This window comes from Pelophylax lessonae (assembly GCF_965119305.1).
Source record: "Pelophylax lessonae genome assembly, chromosome: 13".
In the NCBI taxonomy this organism is placed as follows: Eukaryota; Metazoa; Chordata; class Amphibia; order Anura; family Ranidae; genus Pelophylax; species Pelophylax lessonae.
The window spans coordinates 160,056,336-160,081,417 of NC_138780.1; the positions used below are offsets into that span (position 1 = coordinate 160,056,336).

The 25,082-nt window shown below is 40.2% G+C and overlaps 1 protein-coding gene across 8 annotated transcripts in view; it reads right to left on the reverse strand.

Annotated features, from left to right (window-relative positions):
• Positions 1–1,376: 1,376 nt before the first annotated feature.
• The window catches only part of MARK3 (microtubule affinity regulating kinase 3), a 167,968-nt gene continuing 144,262 nt past the window's right edge, over positions 1,377–25,082 (reverse strand). For 2 of the 8 annotated variants that reach the window (XM_082275342.1, XM_082275341.1), the window contains exons 16-18: positions 9,876–9,902; positions 8,562–8,606; positions 1,377–1,982 (exon numbers count right to left, since the gene is read on the reverse strand). In XM_082275342.1, the coding sequence (XP_082131468.1) occupies positions 1,637–1,982; positions 8,562–8,606; positions 9,876–9,902 (418 nt within the window). In that variant the 3' untranslated portion in view covers positions 1,377–1,636. The remainder of the gene's footprint in view (positions 1,983–8,561; positions 8,607–9,875; positions 9,903–25,082) is intronic. The other 6 variants (XM_082275344.1, XM_082275343.1, XM_082275346.1 and 3 more) reach the window with 3 other exon arrangements.

Below are 25,082 nucleotides of genomic sequence, written 5' to 3' on the forward strand. Positions count from 1 at the left end.
TTCAGACAGGCCTGTACAGGTGCTTTCTTGAGCAGAGGGACCTTGCAGGCCCTGCAGGATTTCAGTCCTTCATAGCGTAGTGTGTTACTAATTGTTTTCTTGGTGACTATGGTCCCAGCTGCCTTGAGATCATTGAAAAGATTCTCCCGTAGAGTTCTGGGACGATTTCTCACCGTTCTCATGACTGAAATTCCATGAAGTGAGGTCTTGCTTGGAGCACCAGACCAAGGGCGAGTGACCGTTATTTTGGGTTTCTTCCATTTGCAAATAATCGCACCAACTGTTGTCACCCTCTCACCAAGCTGCTAGGCAATGGTCTTGTAGCCCATTCAAGCCCTGTGTAGGTCTACAATCTTGTCCTGACATCCTTGGACATCTCTTTGGTCTTAGCCATGTTGGAGAGATTACAATTTGATTGATTGCTTCTGTGGACAGGTGTATTTTATACAGGTAACAAGCTGAGATTAGGAGCATTCCCTTTAAGAGCCTGCTCCTAATCTCAGCTCATTACCTGTATAGAAGACACCCGGGAGCCAGAAATCTTGCTGATTGATAGGGGAACAAATACTTATTTCACTCATTAAAATGCAAATCAAATTTATAACTTTTTTATAATCTGTTTTTCTGGATGTTTTTGTTCTGCCTCTCACTGTTCAAATAAAACTACCATAAAAATTATAGACTGACCATTTCTTTGTCAGTCGGCAAACATACAAAATCAGCTGGGGATCAAATACTTCCCCCCCCCCCCCCCCCTCACTGTACATACCTTTAGTTATGGAAAAGCAGCGCCTGTTTTTTTTTTTTTTCTTGAGGGTTTGGGGATTTCCAATTTCAAAATGACTAACAAAACACACCACGTTTTCATATTAACCGTTACCAAGGTTTAAAAAGAATGACACTCTTGAGCCACCTTCAGCAGGGACACCATTTAATTGCTGGTCATCTCACTCCTATTCAATTACAATTCTCATACCTTAGGTCACTAAACTTTTTTTTTTTTTTTTCTTTTACTGTCTCAAATCAGACAAGGAAAATACTGTCAGAATAGAACATGTGAAAATTAACACTTAAGAGTCTAAAAAAATTCTTTGTAACAAAAAAAAAAAAAAATAAAAAATAAAATAACCGTTTTTTTTTTTCTGAAACATGATCATGTGAAAAAACTGAAAGGGGAGGGTGGGGGGTGGTACATAGGTCTGTTTAATAACAGCCATATTTTTTTTTCTTTTTAAATACAATACTGTGTGCTCAGTGCAAATGGAACATCCATACTTGCACACGCATACAGGATGGATATCAATAAGGAAATATATTAGATGGATAACATATCATCGCAATGAACAGAGCACAGGAAAAAAGCCAAAAGTAAATAATTTACATATTAGGCAACTTTTAATGCTGTAGTGCACTTATATATATATTTATATAAAATAAAAAAAAAAGTCCAACTCTCCCTCCCGTTCCAGCAGCTTGTTCCGTTTTTTTGTCATATCGTAATTTCAGGAGATGCAGGAATTATTGCCTAAATAATTCTATACATTAAACCAGTGTTCTCAGGGGAAAAAAACACTTCAAAATGCTACGTATTTTACAATGATTGTTCACCTTCCTGCCTAGTTATGTTTCCTTTTTTTTACAGTTTTAACTCATTGGCAATTTTGGAAGCAATGTTTTTGAAAGCTATGGAGGTTCCAGATATCCGCTTGAAGCGGACACCGTTCAGAGACAGTCTCGGCAACTTGCACACTTCCATTTCCCACTGGACGAGATTTTCGGCATGGCCGTCCCCGTGGACGCAGAAAAGCAAGAAGCGCTCTCGCTGCTCGTAGTCGCAGTTGTTGGCATCTAGAACCTTGCGGATCTCACGCATCATGTCGTTGGGATCCATGGAACTGGTGGTTTTCATGCTCCACGTAAAACGTAGAGACCGTGGCTTGGATTCTTTGTTCTCGTCTTTCTGGTCCCCTGACACGTTACGACTAGAAGAAAAAAAAAGTGACGCTGTTGGTCATCTATCATGTCAAGGTGCAATATTAGGATCTGATATGGTGATGAGCTGGACACAGTGGGGGAGATTTACTAAAACTGGAGCACTCAGAATCTGGTGCAGCTCCGCATGATAGCCAATCAGCTCAATTAAGCTTTGACAATGAAACTTTGAAGCCGATTGGTTTCTGTGCTGAGCTGCACCAGATTTGGACTTTCCAGTTTTAGTAAAAAAATAAAAATAAAAAAAAACCTGTTTGTTAAAATAATAAAGCGCTGAAGTAAATCCTCAATCTGTCATTTTTGAAATATCTTTTTTTTATTACTGCTATTAAATTTAAAACCTTTTTACATAGACTTGAACAGTGTACATAAAGCCAAAATATTTATTTTTTTGGATAGAGTGGGGAAGGATTAAATGCGGTCAATGTTTTTTTTCGATCTAAATCCCACTGATATTTCTCAATGCGAACAAATGTCACCAACACACCAAGGATTTCTCAAACGGGTCCAAAGTGTTATTACAAGGTCACATAGTACATACAAAGGCAACGTTTCAGAGCGAGGCCCCTTCATCAGGCAAGTGGCTCCGAAACGTTGCCTTTGTATCATGTGACCTCCTAATAAAGCTTTGGATCGTTTGAGGAATCTTTAGTGTGCTGGTGACATTTCTTCGCGTTGAGTGTCCACAGTTGCCAGCCAGGGGTCACTGTAGCACCCAATACTAAACAGTCATCTTAAAGAACATGCTCATTGGGAATATTGTGATTGCGCTGATATTTCCCATCACGTCTTGTCCCATACACACAACAGAAGTGAAAGAACTACAAAGTGAGAAGTTATTAGAGCAAGCGTCCCCATTGGAATATTTTGCCTCTCCTGCTATTTCAGTGAAAAATTTAACATTTTAGAAATCCATCCACTTAAAGCGGTAGTAAACAAGTAAAAAAAAAAAAAATCCCTTATGAAGGCAATTGCATAATGTGCTAGTAGGCATTGCCTACTAGCATATTATGAAATACTTGCCTTCACATGAAGCCCTCCAGTGGCACACTGTCACCGCTGACAGGGCTTCCATCCGTGCTTGCGGGCTCCGGCTGCATGAGTGTAAGAGCCCGTGGCTCTGGAATGGAGCGGTATGCCGGACCTTCATAGTGGATGCGCCGGTGACATCACCCGCTGCATCCACTGGTATTTTCTCCTAAACGGTGCACACATAGCATTACTATAGGCTTAACTTCAGGTAAAAATTACAAAGTGGACTTTACTACCACTTTAAATGTTTTTTTTTTTTACCCTATTTATACTTACCTAGGTGGGTGCAGCATTGGTCCGATGCTGCATCTGGCCCCATGCCACTCTGCACTGAGCGATCGAACAACGCCGATTGCTCGGTTCTGACAGCTCCCCGAGCAGAGAGCGGCTGACAGGCAGTAGCTCTCTGCTCTGCCCCCTCGTTCATTGAAGTGCTGGGCTGTGGATTGGCAGGGAGCGGCCGGCTCTGGCTCTCAGCGGCTCGCTGAGAGGCTGAGCCGGGTGTCGGTCCAGGCACTTGGCGGATCCTGACTCCGTGGTTGTGATGACGTGGCGCCTGACATCTGTGATGTCAGCAGAAAGCGGACTTCAGCCTGCTCTCTGCTGAAAACAAGTCACAGGACTGCAGAACGAACTGCACTCCTGTGATCCACAGGAGATGTACAGCCAAACGAGCTTTGGCTGTTAATCGCTTAATGACCACAGATAGCAGTAAAAAGCTTGACAAGAGATTTTACCATTTCCACAAACTAGAGAAAAAAGTTTTGGCTTTATTAACACACTTCAATTTCTTCTACGTAACGTTTGGCATGAATCTAGGACATCCTTTGTACCTCTGATACATTAGTATCAGATTAGTCTTTCTTCTAATCTCCCAGCAAAAAAAAAAAGTTTAATCTCCTTTGAAATAACAAAGTGATTGTAAAAGCTTTTTGTCCTAATGCATTCTTTGCAATAAGGAGAAAAAAAACAAACACAAAAAAACAACTTACAGCTCCCCCTCAGTCCCCACCAAATACTTACCTGAGCACAATCTCCATCCTGCACTGTGCTCATCTTTTCTCCTGCTGCTGTCAATCAAATCCTGGGGGGGGGAGGGGGGGAGTCACACTGTGTGTGTGTCAATAGACACCCATAGTCTGGCTTGAACCTGCACAAATGCCACCATAGCAAGCCACTTGCTATGGGGGCATTTGCAAGGGAGGAGCACCTAAGAGCGCTGGTGGGGGAACCCAGAAAAGAAGGTTTGTGGCTGCTCTGTGCAAAACCACTGCACAAACCAGTAACATCTTTATTATTTTAGGGAAAAAAATGTTATTCTTCACAATCAATTTAAAGGACATGGTTAAAAAAAAAAAAAAAAAAAAAAAAAGAAAAAAGAAAAAAAAAAGCTAGTATACACTGATTGCACGTTTAGTCATTGGTGTCCCACCACAATCACAGTTAAGGTGTTTTTTATCTTCATCAGACTGAGACTAAATGTAATTTAAAGCAGTAACTCAAGTCCTTGAAACCTTTTGGCTTACTATAAGGCAGTGGTTCTCAACTCCGGTCCTCAGGACCCACTAACAGGCCAGATTTTAGGTATTACCTTGGGGAGATGCAGACTAGAATACTGCAATCACTGAGCAGCAAATTATATCACCTGCAATGTATTTCAGTTATCTTGCTAACCTGGTGTGTTAGTGGGTCCTGAGGACAGGAGTTGAGAACCACTGCAATAAGGGCTAGGTGACTGCTGTAAATAATGGCTGACAATCTGGCAGCCTCCTGTCTTCATCTTGGGGACTACTTGCAGGCAGTGGATGTCAAGATGTCCAACTGTGCATAAACATGGCTGGCTCATCAACCATCCAGATAGGTAATACATTATTATGAACTTGCTGCTGGAAGTTGTACCCCTTCTACCGTCTGACTCTGGAGAACGTAGTAGCAGGAAGGCCAATAAGGAAAAAAAAACCTCCCCTAAATTGCTTTATAACTTCAGCTGCTTCTTCCTCACAGTGATATACGTATGAATCATTCTGGACAATTTTAAACAGAGGTCAGAATGAGCAATTCTTTTATTAGCATCCGAAAGCGCTAAGGCAAGGGAGGCATTACGCTTAAAATGGACAAACCCTCAGCTGAAGGTCAAGCCAACATTACAGTGTAGTGAAAGAAAACCCTTTGCATAAGTACATAAGAAAATGTTAAAGCTTTCATCAAACTGATAGAGAAGATATTTCAAACATGACAGATAGACTAACTCCTACTTCACCTAACTATAAGCTGAGCTGACTTTAGGGGGGAAAAAAAGCTGCTAAATAACATTTACTAAGAATGTAAAAAAAGCTTCTAAATAACATTTACTAAGAATGTTAAAGTTCCTAGAACGGCTTTGGACTTCAAAGTTTTCTTACAAGTCCACTGTGCTGGTAGCTAATAATCTAAGTTAAAACATCTAAAGAAAACATGTGGGTAAAGAAATGTGTGATCTGCAACTGATGACCTGATTTTAATGGTCAAGCATGTTTGTCATTCTTATCCTTGCATCTCAACTTAGTGAGTCACTGAATCAAGAGGAAAAAAACTGACAGAACACCATGAAAGCCTACATAGGTGATGCTCAATTGCTCCAGGCAAGCAACACGAGGCCCCATAGAAGACCTCCTCCTCTCTTCCAGGTGGGCCTTATGTCACTTGCGGGATTTAAAAAAAGAAATCTTCATTGATATAAGATTTCACATTGTGCCCACAACTTTTTTTCGGATTCACTGATCGTTTGGGACAAAGAACAAACCCCTTTCTGCCTTGGTTCACTCCCTTAATTAGCCAAGTACTGGTATATATGGCTATGGAGCAGTGGACCATTTTTTTGTCCACTGCTCAATGGAATTCTGACTTCACTAGCTGTATAAATGTTCTGGGTTGCGATGCAAAGACAAGAATGATCTGATAAGAAAATAGACATTTCAAAGTTTACATACTCCTATAAGCAGAAAAAAAATGTGCAATTGAGGACAGGAAAAGGGGTGGGTCTTCCAAAAAACATGGTAACTCACATGCGTCACGCCGCTGCAAACATCACAGGAACCGGCGCAAACAGGAATAGCCACCACACCCACCTGGGTGGGTGGTGGCGGCTATTCCTGGTTGCGCCGCTGTGAGGTTTGCAGCGGCGTGACGCACGTGAGTTACCATGTTTTTTGTAAATTATTTTAAACCAATAAATGGGATTTGCTTTTATGTTAATACTAGTGTCTCCTCTATTGAATACACGTGCGAATATTCATGTCTTTATGGACCTCGTTAGTGCACTGGTGCGCAGTCATGTTGGAACAGGAAGAGGCCATCCCCAATCTGTTCCCACAAAGTTGGGAGCATGAAATCGTCCAAAATGTCCGGTATGCTGACGCCCAACCCCTAAAAAAAACAACCCCTCATCATAATCCCCCCTCCACCAAATGATTTGGACCAGTGTACAAAGCAAGGTCCATAAAGACATGGATGAGTGAGTTTGGGTGGAGGAACTTGACTGGCCTGCACAGGGTCCTGACCTCAACCGGGTAAAACACACTTGGGATGAATTAAGAGTGTACTTCTGGAAGAATGGTCAAACATTTCCATAGACACACTCCTAAACCTTGTGGACAGCCTTCCCAGAAGAGTTGAAGATGTTCTAGCTGCAAAGGGTGGTCCAACTCAATAATGAACCCTACGGACTAAGACCGAGATGCCATTAAAGTTCATGTGCATGTTAAGGCAGGCGTCCCAATACTTTTGACAATATAGTTTGTATATATATTCTTTTTCTCCTTTAATGGATAGTGATGGATTTCCGTGACAGAGTTTCAAAGGGGTTTAAAGAGGAAGACTGTATTGCCCAAAACTATCAGATACCTTCTTTTTTTAACCACTTGCCACCCAGGCCAATTCTGACACTTCGGTTATGCATGTAAAATATTTTTTTTTCTACAAAATTACTTCTGTGCCCCCCAAAATATATATTTTTAAGCAAAGGCCTTCGTGAAGAAAAATGGTGGGTGCTGCAACTTATGCCACATAGTATTTGCGCAGTGTTTTTTCAATTTTTTTTTTTACACTTTAATGATTTCTAGTGCACACAAATACAACATTTTTGGTAACACAAAAGAGGATGTTACACCTAGTAAATAGATGTTGAACATGTCATGCTTAAAAATTGTGCGCGCTTGTGGAACAGCGTCAAATTATGATATCTACAAATCCCCATAGGTGACACTTTAAAAGCCTTTAGAGGTTACCAGTTTAGAGTTACACAGAAGGTCTGAAGTTAAAATTATTGCTCTTGCTCTGATTTATACGGTGATATCTCATATGTGCGATCACGGTGCACGAATGCACGCGGGATTTAAGTTGCGTTCGCACTTGAAAGTGAGCATGGGAGCACTTTAATTTTTTTTTTAACACTACTTTTTTTGGATCAACTTTTTTTGCCATCGCAAGGGATTAACAATATCCCTTGTGATAGTATAGGCTGTGACAAGTCCTCTTTATGGAGATATCTGGGATCTAATAGACCCTAGATGTCTCCTCTGGCCTCCAAAGCATCTGATCAGGAAGTGGCAAAATCCTCGATTTCTGATCTCACAGAGGGAGGAACGGTGTCAGCCAATGCCATTAGTCGGAGGGATTCCCAATTGAATGAGAGAGCCTAGGAAAGGCGGGGGGGCTGAGCATCCTCATTCCACTACCTGTAGAACTGACAGCCACTTGAATCACTTCTACTGTAAAGGGAATCCCGGGCTGAAAATCTCGACACCAGGGCAATGATTGCTCGTGCAGACATCATCCCAGAATAACCACTGAAACCCTGGGACGTCATAGCGCGGCAAGTGGTTAAACCCAAACTGAAAATAGAATCTGATCACTAAGGGAATACAGTTAAACCAGTAATAAAAGTCTTAAAAGTGACTTCTTGTGAATCAACCAAAATTCCACTAAAGAGGAAGGCAGGCTAATAAAAGACTATAAAAAAATGTTTTTAGTCCATGTTAAAACTAATTCAGATCTCGGTCACCTGAACCCTCAAGCCTAAGCATATGGTAGACATGTACCATTAAGTTCTGACCCTTTACGACATGCATGTTACTATAGCAGATCTACGGAATTAGGTTTCTGGAGGATTTCCAGGTTTGTCTCTGTAGGATCATAAAGAAATTTAGCTCTCACACCTAGTTTCCCCACACAGTCAAGAGAACATCTCACAGCAAAAAAGAGTACACCTTAAACAGTTTCCAGAGGACACTTTTTCTTGGGAGACTAGTGTCTACCTACCTTTCCCTCTTCCTTCATTGCATATTTTACCAAAATCACAACAAAATGTGGCCCTTTAACAGTAAATTATTTTCATGCACTATGAAGCAAAATGAAAATGCTATATAGACAAAAACTTCAGGAAACTCAAAGCTTTTTGCAATTAGGTAAAGCTGCATGCATAAACATTCTCATGGAAGGGTTAACTGGATGCTTTTGGGTGAAAGTTAGAAGAGAGAAATAAATACGATTGCCCTCACCTTGAGCCCTCATACCTCCCGTTTCTCTCAGTTTCAGATGGGAGCCTCATTGAAAACATTGTGAAAAAGCAAAGACAAGCAGAAACAAATCTTACACTGGTGTACTAGGACTCAAAACGATAAGTGATCAGATCAACAAAACATTTTTTTCTTTTTTTAACTTTTACTTTACTTGGAATGCTGCAAATACTGCGAAACTGCACAATTTAATTTATTACCTTTTGGCTAACAGACTAGTGCATTAAAGTGCCATTCAACTAACACATTTGACCCTGAAGGGTTCGTTCCTTTTCCAGAGTACAGTTGAGAAAAAATTCTTTCATTATTTGTGGCAAAGTGGCTAATAAAGTAAAAGCACAAAGTAGACCAATCATTTCACAAAGTAGACCAATCATTTTCCCTACCTTCATTAGTGTAAGTCAATGAAAGTGATTAAAGAAATCAGCATTTTTTTTTCCCTTAAAGTCCATTCGACCATAATGTTTTAGAAAAAAAAAAGCAACGGTTTAAAAAAAATAAAAAAATAAAATTAGAAAAAAAAAAGCAACGGTTTAAAAAAAAATAAAAAAATAAAATAAAAATCAGTACTAGGTGGTCAATTTATAAACGTCTCACAACTTTACCCCAAGATTTGCACATTCGAATTGGATTTCATTGGAAAGAATTCAGAGTCCTGGGTGCAAGCTATGCAACTCATGTGGGTTAAAAACAGAGCAGTTTCCAAATTTTAAGTTTTTAGCTTTTTATTTTTTTCCCCCCATACAAAATACTTTGCAGTTATGCCCCATAAATACGTTACAAGCCTTTACTACAAACTGTAGCTTTGAAACCTGCTCAAGATTTAGAAATGTGTCTCCTATTCTGCTCCAATGCTTGTGAACCTTTGACACAAAATAAAAAAAAAAAAACTTGGTAACTTCAAAAATTAATTTCAAGGGTTTTCCTCAATTGTAATGTCCATTTCGACACTAAACATAAAATTACTACAATGAAGTGTGTGAGGGCACGGCATTATAAACTTTGACAAAGTAACTCAAATTTCTTTAATTGCCAAGTGCTACAAATCTTTGGCTGCCAGCATGCGGAGTGTATTAGTAATCATGAAACATGAATTTTATGATGCGCAAGACTTTATGGTGCCACAGTGCACAAGACATGCACAGCTTATAAAGAAGTTCATTATCCAGTGAACAGTAAAGAAGGGCCCTAGCAAATTTAGTTTTTAGCAGAAAGGTTTTAGTAATCAGAAAACTCAGATCCAGTAAGACAAGTTATACAGGAAAAACAAAAATGCATAGGCAACTTAAATCCTACCTTTTTATAAATCTGAATGACATGTTTCTAAAAAATAAAAAATTAAGTAGAAAAATTAAAATGGGCAAACTTGCAAAGGAAACGTGAAAAGCAGTCACACCTAAAACATGGAAATGCAACAAACACCCCAAAAAAACCACCTCAATGTCAGTTGTTGGTCCAGATATTAACCAAAAAAAATATTTTTTTTTTAATATATAAATTGCCTGGATCTGGATTGACAGATTTTTTTTTTCTTCATTTTCTTGACACCATAATTGTTACAAATTAAATCAAAGAAGCAGCCTATGCAGTTTGCAGATGTTTAAATATTGAATTACAAGGAAAATCCAATTTCGGAAATTCGGTATCTGTCAAAGTTTTGTACCAACAGGTTTTATGTAAATCAATATTCTTTCATGAGCCTAAAATAAATTAAAGTAATATTGAAACACTAAATATTTTTTAAGTCTTGACCTTTATAGGGAGGTAATAGAATTCAGTATTTTGCTGCATGAAGGAACATACATACTCATGCCAGTCTTCTTACAAAAGGTTTATTTAGGATATGGAATTTTTTTTTACATCATAGCTAGTAGTTGACAAAAAAACTAAAACTAACCAGCTGGAACAGCACTGTAGAAATTCTCAAAAAATTACATAAGAGATACTAAAACAGGATTAATCATCATTTTACAATATTTTAAGGAGAAGGAAGAGATACAGATTACACATTTTTGTAAATCTTTTATTATATCTTTTCATGTGACAACACTGAAGAAATGACACTTTGCTACAATGTAAAGTAGTGAGTGTACAGCTTGTATAACAGTGTAAATTTGCTGTCCCCTCAAAAAAAAAAAAAAAAAAAAAAACTTAACAGCCATCAATGTCTAAACCGCTGGCAACAAAATGGAGTACACCCCTAAGTTAAAATATCCAAATTGGACCTAATTAGCCATTTTCCCTCCTCTGTATCATGTGACTCGTTAGTGTTACAAGGTCTTAGGTGTGAATGGGGAGCAGATGTGTTAAATTTGTTGTTATCGCTCTCACTCTCTCACATACTGGTCACTGGAAGTTCAACATGGCAAAAAAAAAAAAAAGAATTGTTGCTCTACATAAAGATGGCCTAGGCCAGTGATGGCGAACCTTGGCACCGCAGGTGTTTTGGAACTACATTTCCGATGATGCTCAACTACACTGCAGAGTGCATGAGCATCATGGGAAATGTAGTTCCAAAACATCTGGGGTGCCAAGGTTCGCCATCACTAGCCTAGGCTATATGAAGATTGCCAAGACCCTGAAATTAAATTGCAGCATGGTGGCCAAAACCATACAGTGATTTAACAGGACAGGTTCTGCTCAGAACAGGCCCCGCCATGGTCGACCAAAGAAGTTGAGTGCACGTGCTCAGCGTCATATCCAGAGGTTGTTATTGGGGAAATAGATGTATGAGTACTGCCAGCATTGCTGGGTGGGGGGGGGGGGGGGTCAGCCTGTCAGTGCTCAGACCATACAGTGCACAATGCATCAAATTGGTCTGCATGGCTGTCATCCCAGAAGGAAGCCTCTTCTAAAGATGATGAAACAAGAAAGCCCGCAGTTTGCTGAAGACAAGCAGACTAAGGACATGGATTACTGGAACCATGTCCTGTGGTCTGATGAGACCAAGATAAAACTTATTTGGTTCAGATGGTGTCAAGCGTGTGTGGTGGGAGTGTCATGGTTCGGGGCTGTATAATTGCTGCTGGCACTGGGGAGCTACAGTTCATTGAGGGGACCATGAATGCCAACATGAACTGTGACATACTGAAGCAGAGCATGACCCAACCCCTTCAGAGACTGCGCCGCAGGGCAGTATTCCAACAGGATAACAACCCCAAACACACCTCCAAAACGACCACTGCCTTGCTAAAGAAGCTGAAGGTAAAGGTGATGGACTGGCCAAACATGTCTCCAGACCTAAACCCTATTGAGCATCTGTGGGGCATCCTCAAAACGGAAGGTGGAGGAGCGCAAGGTCTCGGAACAACCACCAGCTCTGTGATTTCGTCATGGAGGAGTGGAAGAGGATTCCAGTGGCAACCTGTGAAGCTCTGGTGAACTCCATGCCCAAGAGGGTTAAGGTAGTGCTGGAAAATAATGGTGGCCACACAAAATATTGACACAATTTGGACATTTTAACTTAGTGGTGTACTCACTTTTGTTGCCAGCAGTTTAGACATTAAGGGCTGTATGTTGAGTTATTTTGAGGGGACAGCAAAATTACACTGTTATACAAGCTGTACACTCATTACTTTACATTGTAGCAAAGTAATTTCTTTCATTTATCACATGAAAAGATAAAATAAAATATTTACAAACTGAGGGGTGTACTCACTTTTGTAAAATACTATATATATATATATATATATATATATATTTTTTTTTTTTCATATATATATTTTCATTCATTTATTTATTAATTCACACATCAAAAAAATTTCAAATTTCAAAGACTGGTAAAAGAGAATCAAGAGCTCTGAGTTTTCATCAAAGGCATAAAAAATTATATTAGCGGCTACATGAGTAAATGCTGACAATATTAATAGATTAACATATCATCTCTACTATAAAAAAATCGATACAAAAAAGGAAATTTCACATTAAATTTTTGCCAAATAAAGCAAATAGGACAAAGATCTTGCCCTAACATGAAATTACAAGGAATGTTTTTCTTGTTGAATAGGTTTTGATCTACCTGTTGAGGCAGCAACTTTTAGTTGTGAGTACTAGGATACTCTGTTCCTGCCATTATCCCCACCCAGGGCTTAGGTTTCCCCAAAACATTTTTGTGCTTGAACTGGTGATCAGTTGTAAAATTAATGTGCATGGTTTAAAGTGATAACCTGAAAGGTGTCTAAAAGCTGAAACACCCAACAGCCTTTTAGGCTCGCCATGGATGTACCGAATCTCAGCTGGTACAGCAGGGACCAGCTGAGATTTGATCCATTTATGGGCAGGTTAATCGTACCCAAGTCAATCCATCAATCAACCAGAAGGTCGGATTTTTAGCACGTGATTCTTTACAGTGGCTATAGTCGCTAGCAGAAATCATTGTGCTCTCCCAGCAGAGATGGCTCCCCACTCCCCTCTGTATGGTGAACTCAATAGCTAAATGGGAGGGACTCCCCCAAACAACAAATTTAATTTGTGATTATATAGGTTCCATAACTAAACTGCTGAAAACACATCAGATCTCAATTGGGAAAAATATCATGCTGGATGTCTATACTGATATGGACTGAGTAATGTGTTCAGAATGAAAGGATGCTGCATCGTTTGATGGAAATGAAAATTATCAACCTACAGAGGGCGGAATTCAAAGACCCTGAAAATCAAAGTGAAAAAATGGTGCAGCAGGCTAGTCTATTTTTCTGAAATTTCATTGCAGCAACTCAAAATGGTACTCAGTAGTTTGTATGGCCCCCACGTGCTTGTATGCATGGCGGACAATGGGGCAGGCTCCTAATGAAACAACGGATGGCATCCTCGGGTATTTCCTCCCAGATCTGGACCAGGGCATCACTGAGCTCCTAAACAGACTGAGGTGCAACCTGGTGGCGTTGGATGGACCGAAACAATGCCCCAGAGGTTTTCTGCTGGATTTTGGTTAGTTGAGCATAGGGGCTATTCAATTTGACCAATTCCTTCATTCGCCAGGGACTGGCTGCATACTTTTGCCACATGCGGCCAGGCGTAGTCGTGCACCAGAAGGAACCCAGAACCCACTGCACCAGCATAGGGTCTGACAATAGATCCAACGATTTCATCCCAATACCTAATGGCAGTCAGGGGGTCATTGTATAGCCTGTGGAGGTCTGTGTCTCCCTCCATGGATATGCCTCCCCAGACCATCACTGACCCACCACCAAACCGATCATGCTGAACGATGTTACAGACAGCATAACTGCCTGTCTCCTGGAATCTCCTCCATGCTCCTGAGACCTTCTGGCAATGGCATGTATTGATGTGCCATCCTGGAGGATGTTGGACTGCCTGTGCAACCTCTATAGGGTCCAGGTATTGCTTTATGCTACCAGTAGTGACACTGACCCTAGCCAAATGCAAAACTAGTGAAAAAAGAAAAAAAGAGTAGTAGGGGGGAAAAAAAAAATTCAGTGACCTTCACTTGTAAAACCATTCCTGTTTTGGATGTAATGTCATTGTTACCCATCTAGTGCACCTGTTAATTTCATTAACACCAAAGCAGCTGAAACTGATCAACCCCCTCTGCTACTTAACTGACCAGATCAATATCTCAGGAGTTTAAAAGACGATGCTGTACTCTGATTAAAAGCTTTCCTTTAATTTTTTTGAGTAGTGTACATGGAAAGCTGTGTCCATGCAAGCGTTCCATTAAAAAAAAAAAAAAAAATTCAGAAATCTATGCAGCAAAGTCAAACCCACCCCCTTGCACTCTGCCAAATCTGGTACCAAAGACAGACAACAGAAGGCCTGAAATTCACTGGCCACTAAACTACTTCAAGATCTAACAGCAGTTGGTCATGTAATCGAAAGCCTAGAACGGAGGATGAGATCTCTGGAATGATAGGAGTAGTCAACCAGGACTCTACACAAACTCTGATCCTCATCTTCCGCAAGGATTACGCGACAGTTGCTCAGTGAAGGCAAGCTTTTTATGTGTTTTGTTATCCTTAGTGACAATGGTGGGACAAATGGTCTGCCCTAAATGCTTTTGACAGACTACCAAGACAACTGGGGAATGGTCTAAACATAGGGCACCAGGAATTAATTTTTGAAGCATGTATAAGCATAAAGGGGAAAGATTAATAAATAGTATTTAAAGCAAAAGATTTGCATTTCTGTGGTCTTGCTTTACAGCGTCCTATTTATCAGAAATGTCACGTTAAGATGGAATTGGTCAAATAAAAAAGCAGAATACAAAATTCAGACTGTCAGTCCCATCTAAGAGTCGATGGATAATTTTAATGGTCAAAGATCAGGTGTTTCCATTAAGGACAATAAAGGCTTGATTTATGGGACTACTAATTTTATCCACTTTGGCTACCTGGGCCCGGAGTTTAATCCAGCCAAACTTTAACAAGAACCTCCAAGGGTTTTCAAAGATTGTAAAAATAACCTTGCTGCTCAAGTGCAGGCATCTTATGGCACTTTTCCACTGCAAGTACCGGCTCGGATCTACTCGGCCCTGCTTGGCCCGGTTTGCTTTTCCACTGCTGGTACCGCATGGTACGGTGTTGGAACGGTTCGGTAAGGTACGGTATGGTTTGCTTTTCCACTAAAGTAGTACTAAAGTTAGGTGGGTGGGATAACAACGGGGTGGGTGGGATTCTCTGACCAATCAGTGGCTAGTAGTGAATGCATGCAAAGGATTGTGGGATATGGTACCGGGTATGGTACCTCTTGGAACCACAATCGAGGTGGTACTGTTTTTGAGAGCCGTACCGTTCGGTTCCATGCAGTGGAAAAGCGCCGCCGTACTGTACCGAACCGTTCCTACACCATACCATGTGGTACCAGCAGTGGAAAAGCACAAAAGCGAACCGAACCGTTCGGTTCCATGCAGTGCCATTAGAACGTATCTATGGCACTTTTTTGTTTCCTTTTGGATAGAGCAAGGAAGGGATGAGGACACTTTCTACCTGGAAAAAGGTTGTCCACAGTGTGGGGGAAATCTGTCTAAGGGCAACACAGAAAAAAAGTAAAAATACTAAGGGAATGCTAGAAACGGTCACTTTTTCTTGTCACTTCTGCTGTAAATTTTTCCTCACTTACTGTCTGGTATAATGCTGTCCCCAGAACAGAGGAAGTTGAGGAAAATCTCTCTAATGGAGCCACTTCTGGAGAGCAGTAAAACCTGACAAGGGGTTTCAATCTTTGGGAAATTCATTCAAAACAGAAAAAAAAAAGTTGGGGGTAGAGATATGCTTAAAAAGGCACCATAGGTACAGTTATCGTTAGTTTGAAACATTTTTTAAAAAGTTAACACCTTATCCAGCATACACTCACTGGATGATAGGAAAGAATAAAGAACCTAACACAGGCACACTTGCAGGCATTTTACATTGTTTGTGATGAAAAATAGAACTTTTTTGTAAAAGAAAAAAAAAAAGTTTTTGGTGGCTGTATTTAAGCAGCAGGTTCCATTTACAAATATGGCAAACCCTTACAGGCTCATAATGCACAATTAGTGATGCACCTATACCATTTTTTTTTTTGTTTTTTTCCAAGACGAGTACGAGTACCATTACTTTCTCAGGTACTTGCCGATACCAGTTTCCTATACCCATTTTTAGTGTCGTGACAATTTTTTTGACTAATGAAAAATTACCAGTTCAGATATATGCGAACTGGACGTGTTTTGAACAGCATCCAATTCATACGACATGTGAACCAAAATCCTTTCCTATGGTGCCGGTTCACATATGTGCGGGCCAGCTGCAGTGCAATGAGAAAAAAAACAAAAAAAAGAAGTAGGGTACGATTTTCAGCCCAGTTCAGGTGCCGATTTCCAATGTCATACACTTTAATAATTCGCACTGGAATCGCATCTGAACCCCTGAAAGAAACCACATCTGACTGTTTTAAAAAAAAAAAATCACACTGCAAAGCGGCCTCGCACATAAGTAAATCAAGGTTTAGGTTGACGGTTAAAGTCTGCAGACTATCAGGTATCGGTTTTAGTATCGGAGCATTAGCACGAGTACAAGTACTCGTACAAATGCTTAGTATGGGTGCAACGCTACAATAACTTACAAAAATTTTTTGCTAAAATGTGCTTCCTAAAAAGCTGCATGCCTAAAGTACATTGTAGAAATAAACTTTTACACTTATTAAAAAATAAAAAACTAAGTTATTTGACACAAACATGATATTTCTGAAAGTTTTATTAAACTTTGTTACAAGCAAGTCAGGATGGAAGTAAATAAGTCAAATTTTTTTCTTTTTTTTTTACAGAAAGCTTAAATCAAGATGGTTATTGAACTGTAGCAGAAGGAAAAGAGGCTTCTACGTGACAACCTCTGGACCTGCCAGTTGTCAGGCTGTGCACTGGAAAAAGGGGTCTTAATGAGTATTAGAATATTAAGCCCTGAGAACATTTTTTTTTCCTATCAGGAGATTGAGGTCATCAGTACGTACAATGTAACATTATTGTATTGCTGTTAACAGATCAAGGTAACCTAGTATTGCTAGAGACACATTGTAATTAACAACACTGAAGGTTTAGAACAAAAAAAGACAGCCTCACAGAATATTCTAAGCAGACCTGTCACCTACACAGAATAGAAGCAAAGATTGTCACTTCATGTGTGTACAAGACTAATCACCTTTAACGCAATATCAATACTTTATAAAATTCAGATGCACATTTAAAACAAATACAGGCAAGATTTTGTTCAAGGGCTAAAAAAACAGGAATACATTTTTATACTGTTTTTTTAAGACTTGGCATTGCAAAGTATAACATTTTCATAAGGCTCTAACAATTCTGACTTTAGGTACAGAAACATACCTGAAGAGGTCTTTATAGTCCCCCGCTCTTCCCAAATGCGGAAACATTCTAATTTTTCAGTTTCCTCTAATATGGAGTCTTGCCCATCAAACATTCCTGGCCATTAAGTTGTACCATCATAGTGGCAGACCAAGAGAATACTGATCACACAAGCTCAAATATCACCACAACCAAACGTTGCCCGATATGGCCCATCAGAATTGCATTTGGATACAGTGGGGGCACCAAAATCTTTGGAAGGTACATTTGAGGTGTCAAAATGTATACCTGGGAGTAGCTTTATTTGGGTAACAGTCACTTTAAGGGCTTGTGTTCAAAAAACAATCAGTGCAAACTGGAGCAGAGAGAATCTGGAAAGGCTGTGCATGGCAACCAATCAGCTTGTTCAGTAGAGCTTTGAAACGTAAAAGGTAGAAGTGGATTGGTTGCCATGCACTGCTGCTCCAGACTTGATAAATTCCTTTCAAGGACTGTTAAATAGATCAACCAGGAAGCCAAAATTTGTATATATCGGCAACAAATTGGTCTTTTTGCATTCAGTCAGTTTATGGTTTAAAATCAAGGATATGCAAACTGTGGCCCTCCAGATGTTGCAGAACTACAAGTCCCATGAGTCATAGCAAGCCACAAGCATGAAACCCAGAGGCAGAGGCATGATGGGACTTGCAGTTTTGCAACAGCTGGAGGGACACAGTTTGCATAGCCCTGGAAGGATTAAAAAAGTATCTTTATTGTCAAGGCATACCAGTAACCCAAACTCTGCCTTACATTTTTGTCTCAGAACTTCTTGAACTTTAATGTCCAAAAGAAACAAAAATGATGAATATCGGCAAAGTCTGAAGAGACTTTAAAGTTGAGTTCCACCCATTTTTAATAAATTGGATTACATAGATGTATGTAATCCCCTTTAAAATGACTTTTACCAATGGAAAGGGTTTTTTTTGCTAGTAAATACCTTATTTTCTGCTTTATATATCCTCTTCTCACTTCCGGGTCCGGTCGGCGATTAAGTCATTCGGCGATTCGCAGTGTGTGCTGGGATGTATATCAGGGCATGAAATCTCGCATTACACAGGAGATGAGCTGCACTGCGTGCTCTGCCCCGCCTCCTCTCAGTGAGCTGTATGTATGTAGTGTATTGAGGCCGTGCTCCACCCTGCCTCCTCTCAGTGAGCTGTATGTATGTAGTGTATTGAGGCCGTGCTCCGCCCCGCCTCCTCTCAGTGAGCTCAGTGAGGATATAATGCTTTCAGTCCTCGTTCACTGAGAGGAGGCGGGGCAGAGGCGGGGCACGGCCTCAATACACTACATACAGCTCACTGAGAGGAGGCAGGGCAGAGGCGGGGCAGAAGACGCATTACAGCTCATCTCCTGTGTAATAATGCTAGATGTCATGCCCTGAGATACATCCCAGCACGCACTGCGAATCGCCGAATGACGTAATCGCCGACCGGACCCGGAAGTGAGAAGAGGTTAAATAAAGCAGAAAATAAAGTATTTACTAGCAAAAAAAAAAAAAAAAAACTTTCCATTGGTAAAAGTCGTTTTAAAGGGGATTACATACATCTAAAGTGACTAAAATGGGTGGAACTCCACTTTAAAAAGTCATCAGATAGGGCAGAGATAGGGACAATGGTGTACAAAACCAAAATTTGATCCATTACAAAATCAACCAAATAAATTTAAATTCCATTTAGTTGCAGGCTTAACGATCAGGCCTTTTTAAAGTGGTTTTCTACTTTAGGCAAAAAATGGACTTTTACTTACTAAGGGTAGCAATTCAGGGGTCCCTTTTGCCATGGCACCCCCACCCTTTGCACCAGCAATGCCCTTGAAAACTGGTATTGTGTCTTGGTCATCTATATGATGGATTTAATGGGCTGACGTAGCCCATGGAGACATCTGAAGGTAGCAAAACCATTCAATGTGGATTATTTTAGCTCTTCTAGATATCCACATGATCTGTGTAGGTGTGTGCAAAGATATGATTGCAGCACTAACAATTACAATGCCTAATCTAGAAATGGTATGTGTGAGAAGATGGAGAATGCCCAGCTGATGGTCTAACAATACTATTCGCTCTCTAGTACTCGGGTATATCCCATACAGATAGGAAGTACCCCATGATTGATATTTAAATATGTGCATGTGGACAATATTGGATTTGTATTCCTTTAAGTTACTATTTAACGGTCAACTTAAAGCTAAAGAAAAATGTTTTATCTGGAGTCGAGTTTTTTTCTAACATTAATGCACACTGTCAAAACTGATAATATAAAGTAATAATTTAAGTGATGACATTCATTTGCTTACAAAGAAAATAAATTTGTACCTGTTCACACTAGTACATTACGACAGCGCATATTAATCCAGACATGACCCCCTTTATTTTATTTTTTTTAAAGCGCAGCACAACAGTGCACAGATGGTACACAACACAAGAACCTTGCAGTGCATTGGCCTTCTATATAAAATTATTGCCATTTGCACTACAGTATATTTATAGCATTAGGCTTAAAAAAGGTTTGTTAAATGGTAGTAGATGCTCGGATTAAACTTGTGCCTACAGGTAAGCTTATAAAAAGTCTGTAGGTATAGTGAACACCTCCTAAAATTGGTCCATTTAGGAGATCTTTCCATCGAAAGTACAGCAGGCTCTGTGTTTAGCACACACCGAGTTGCAATCGTGACTGCCGTGTGAGTGAAAACCCGAAAGGAAGCCTGGGTGAATATGGAGGCGCTGGGAGCGATGACAGCTCAGAGATGAAGAGCTCAGTTTACAAGATAAGCTTGTCATAATGTGCTAGTAAATACTAGCACATTATGGCATTAACTTAGAGGGGCCCAATTAGAAAAGAAAAAAAAAAAAAAATATATATATATATATATATATATATATATATATATATATATTATTATATATATATATATATATATATCAGTAGAGTTTACTTGCTTTAAGGGGGAGCTACAGGGTCTATTCACACTGATGCACTGCAGTAATGTTCTGAAGATTCCATTTTTTTGTAGTTTTAAAATTAGTTTGTGCAATGTACTGGTGTGAACGCGGTTTTCTCATTATTTGGGTGTTTTAAAAAGAAGCAAAGGATAGTTATTGCTTACAAGGGAATGTCGGAGGGGGGACATGTCTATCACACAACGTTAGCCCATTTTTCATTTAAAGTGAAAACACCCTTTTCAGTCTGAATTTTTGTTTTTATTTTTATATACAAGATATTATTAAACTTTTAATTAACAAAGTGTGTGCAATACCAGATTACACTTGCATGTAAAATTCAGAGGTAGCCTTAGTGTTCAAGTTACAAAATACACTTGTGCCAATAACCCAAGCTCTAGGAGTTCTAAGTTCGAAAAACTTACACTAACATGGTGAACACAATACGGAAAGGCTAGAATGGAACAAATAGGGACAATGAGACCTTTGCGCTGCTTTGCTCTCCAAGACATCGCAAAAGCTGAACTTAAATACACTGATCATATGGTCTAATAACAGGCTTTACACTAGCAAAGCACTAAACTAAAAAATAAAAATAAAAACGAGAAGGAAGAGTACATAGATACTTTACAGTGTCTCAATGGTTCAGCAGGCTGTGCTTTCATCCCTGGTCCAGATTGGAAGGAAATAGAAGGCAGCTGGTTTAATATTGCACCGATACATACCACAATCACTGCAGTACGCTTAACAAGCAGTAAAATAAATCGAGAATATATAAAAATTATCCCATCCCCACGCAATCAAACCGGTAAAACACAAGCAGCAGAAAAGGAACTATATATGTAGGTACTAAAGCAAAAGTCAAGATGACAGACCAGGGGCATTCACATTTAAGCACATCACCAATGGCCGCTACCTGTATTTCATGCCTTTTAGGTGGGGACTGGGGTTGTGCAGGCAATGAGGAGGATTTACTAGGCAAAACCACTGTTCACCTTATGTGGGAAGTCTTACTTTGCAAAGAAATTTTCCCCAGAGCTTAGTAAATGAGGTAAAGCTTGGCTGATTTTGGCCATGCCATCATATGTACGCACAAATGCTGTTTGTGCATCTCCCCCCCCCCCCCCCCCCATCTTCATTGCACATGCAAAGTGAATTTTCACCACATTTACTAAGCCCTGGGTGGAAAAATATAACTTCCCTTGCAAAGTGCTAGCCATTAGTAAATCAAGCCCAATGATTTCAGCAAGCTCTAAATGTAAATGTCTTGCTACCTAGCATCAAAAATAATGGATGCTCCATTCATAAATTTACACTAGAAAACTGCATGCAGGTTTGTACATTTCTACTAGTGTTCGCACATGTGTTTGTGCATGTACATGTTAAATGCGTTTTCTTGAAAATGTAGCAGTACACTACATAGCCTGAACACCTGAACATCACTATAGAACAGGGGTCCCAAACAAAGAGCCAGTTTACAGTCCTCCAAATTTTAGGAGGGCCAGACTGTGGCCAGTGGGAATGAACAATGCCCCACCATTGGTATTAAGAAGAGTAATACTGCACCATCGTTGGTATCCGCAGGAGATATAGTGCCCAATCGTTGGTATCAATGGGAAGTATAACACCGCTTCGTTGGTGTCAATGGGAAGAATAGTGCCCCATTGCCGGTGTCAGTAACTATGCCTCGCTGCTACTAACAGTGGGGGAAATAATGCTCCAAGTTCCGAATAAAAGCAAGCAAGGGCCACATCTGACCCTACTATAGAAGCTTTCTATTTAAAAAAAAAAAAAAAACAAGGCAATAAGGGAGTTCTTTTGCCACATTTGCAGCTATAACAATCTCCACTCTTCAGGGAAGACTTTCCACAAGATTTTGGAGTATGCTGGAGTTCGTCTGTGGGGCATTTGTGAGGTCAGGTACTGATATTGGAAGAGAACACCTGGCTCATAATCAGTGTTATAATTCAGTCCAGAGGTGTTCAGCAGAGTTGAGGTTGGGGTCCCCAAAACCAAACTTGACCATATTTTATCAAAGCTGGCACAGGGGCACATATATTCAGGAAAAAAAGGGCCTTCTTTCTTTAAACTGGTGCTACCAGGTTGGAATCACCCAATGTTGTAAAATGTTGTAAGCTGTAGTATTACCAGTAACCCTTTACTGAAACACATTTTGGTAAGGTGTCTGAATACTTCTGACCATATAGTAGGTGTGATGATCAGGTAATTGCATACTTTTGGTTATATAGCATCTCTGTGTGTATTAGAAGTTTGATGGGCCCAGAAGCATGTGCATATAATGGAAAAATGCACAGAAAAAAATAAACTAATGTAAAGGAGGTTTTCCTGAATGTTGCCTTTTCTGTGCATTTGCAAAAAGGACATAATGTGTCAATGTGGCGGTTGAGCAGAATAGGTTATTCTAGCAAGATCCTGCCACTTTGATTTTCTAGGGCAGGGGTCTCCAAACTTCCTAAACAAAGGGCCAGTTTACTGTCCTTGAGACTTTAGGGGGCTGGATTGTGGAAGTAGATAATGCCTCAGGCTTGGTGTTCAGCAGGAATAAAAATTTACAAAGCACCCCTGTGGTTAGGTGGAAAATGGTCTCAATCATTGGTGTCAGTGGGAAAAATAGTGCCCCAGAGTTGGTGTCAGTGGGAGGAATAAAGCCCCATCATTGGTGTAATTGGAAGGAATAGTGCCCCACCATTGGTGTCAGTGGGAGGAATAGTGCCCCACCATTGGTGTCAGTGGGAGGAATAGTGCCCCATCATTGGAGTAAGTGGGAGGAACAGTGCCCCACCTAAGTGGGAGGAATAGTGCCTCATCATTGGTATAAGTGGGAGGAATAGTGCCCATCATTGGAATAAGTGGGAGGAATAGTGCCCCATCATAGGTAAAAGTGGGAGGAATAGTGCGCCATCATAGGTAAAAGTGGGAGGAATAGTGCGCCACCATAGGTAGAAGTGGGAGGAATAGTTCCCTAACATTGGTGTAAGTGGGAGGAATAGTGCCCCATCATTGGTGTAAGTGGGAGGAATAGTGCCCCATCATTGGTATCAGTGGGAGGAATAGTGCCCCATCATTGGTATAAGTAGGAGGAATAGTGCCCCATCATTGATATAAATAGGAGGAATAGTGCCCCATCACTGGTGTCAGAAATTTATGATCCATCATTGGTGTCAAAGGGAGGAATAATACCCCACTGTTGATGTCAGAGTGATGAATAGTGTCACAAGGGCCGGATGAAGACAAGCAAAGGGCTGCAGTTTGGAGACCACTGTTCCAAGGTGCCATTTGCCATCATAAATAACTAAAGAATAAATTGTGTGGAGTTCCCCGTTAGGAGACTGGCATTGAAGCTCATAACTGTATAGTCTATAATGACAGACCTGAAGAGGCGCAGTTTAAAGTATGTAAACTTCAACAATAGATCTCCTCCTATTGGCCAAAAACGTTTAACCTTAATGAAATTCCATACACTAGGGTAAAAAACTTTTTATATCTTTCTGTCCTCCCCCTTCTCTGTGTGAAGGGAACAAGGGATCCAGTGCTGTGCACACTCGAATTTCCCCAAAACAGGAGGATGAGGGCTGCTCTGTGCAATACCATTGCCCAGAACTGGTGAATATAGCACGTTTCATTATTTTAAGTGTTACTAAAGGTAAAAATTTTAACGAAAAAACACTTCTACAGCCACCCCATCTTCATGTAATAAGCTGCAAAATATTACTTTTTTGTCCTTGAGTTTATATGCACAAAAAAAATAATCAAAAGCGAATTGTTTTTTGCCCATTTACAGTAGGGAATGGTTAAAACCCCCTCAAGACATTTTGCCACCTATGCCCCCATTTGGAAGATTTGCTTTTAAGTGAAGGTAATGCCCTCTTAGAAACATTGGTCTCTAAACAGGAGTCCCCATTGGAAGATTTAACCTCTATTTACCACTTTACAGGCGGTCCCCGGGTTACAAACATCCGACTTACAAACGACTCCTGCTTACAAATGGAGGGAGACAACAGGAAGTGAGGAGAAGTCTCCCCCTAGGAAGGGGAATTCACTCCTGGAAGAGTTCTCATGGGAAAAAGGTGTCTCCACTGAAGCTTTATCACCAATCCTTGTTTCCACAACAACCCAAAATTTTCCAAATCCAATTGTCACAGGGACAGAAAGTGGGGAGAAATCTTCTGAACAGGGGCACAGACAGAAAAACAAATGTCACAGGGGTGTTAACCCTTCCCTATGCTATCCAAAAAACTAAAAAAGATTCTTTTGGCTGGAGCTACACTTAAAAAATGTACCTGTTCCGACTTACAAATTCAACTTAACAAACCTACAGACCCTATTTTATTCGTAACCCGGGGATCGCCTGTACTCAAAAAATGTTGGCTTTAGATAGATATTAAACTGTTTAGGTACATTGCTCAATGCAGCAAAACAGGTGAAAGTATAACTATCAATATAAATTAAAAACCTTCTAACTATGGAAAGCTGTAAACACTAAGGCTCTATTCACACCCGAGCATATAGTTTTCAGGCGTTTCTTCGGGTTTTTTTCAAGCGTTTTTTGCAGGTGTTTGAAGGCAGGCATTGACAACAAAAACACTTGTAATCTGCCAAAAAAGAAGCTCATGTACTTTTTTGAGCTTCAGGCGTTTTGCCTCAGGTGACAAAATGCTCATATGTGAACAGGGGCCATTGAAATGAATGGGAATTTGCTTGTTGGACGTTT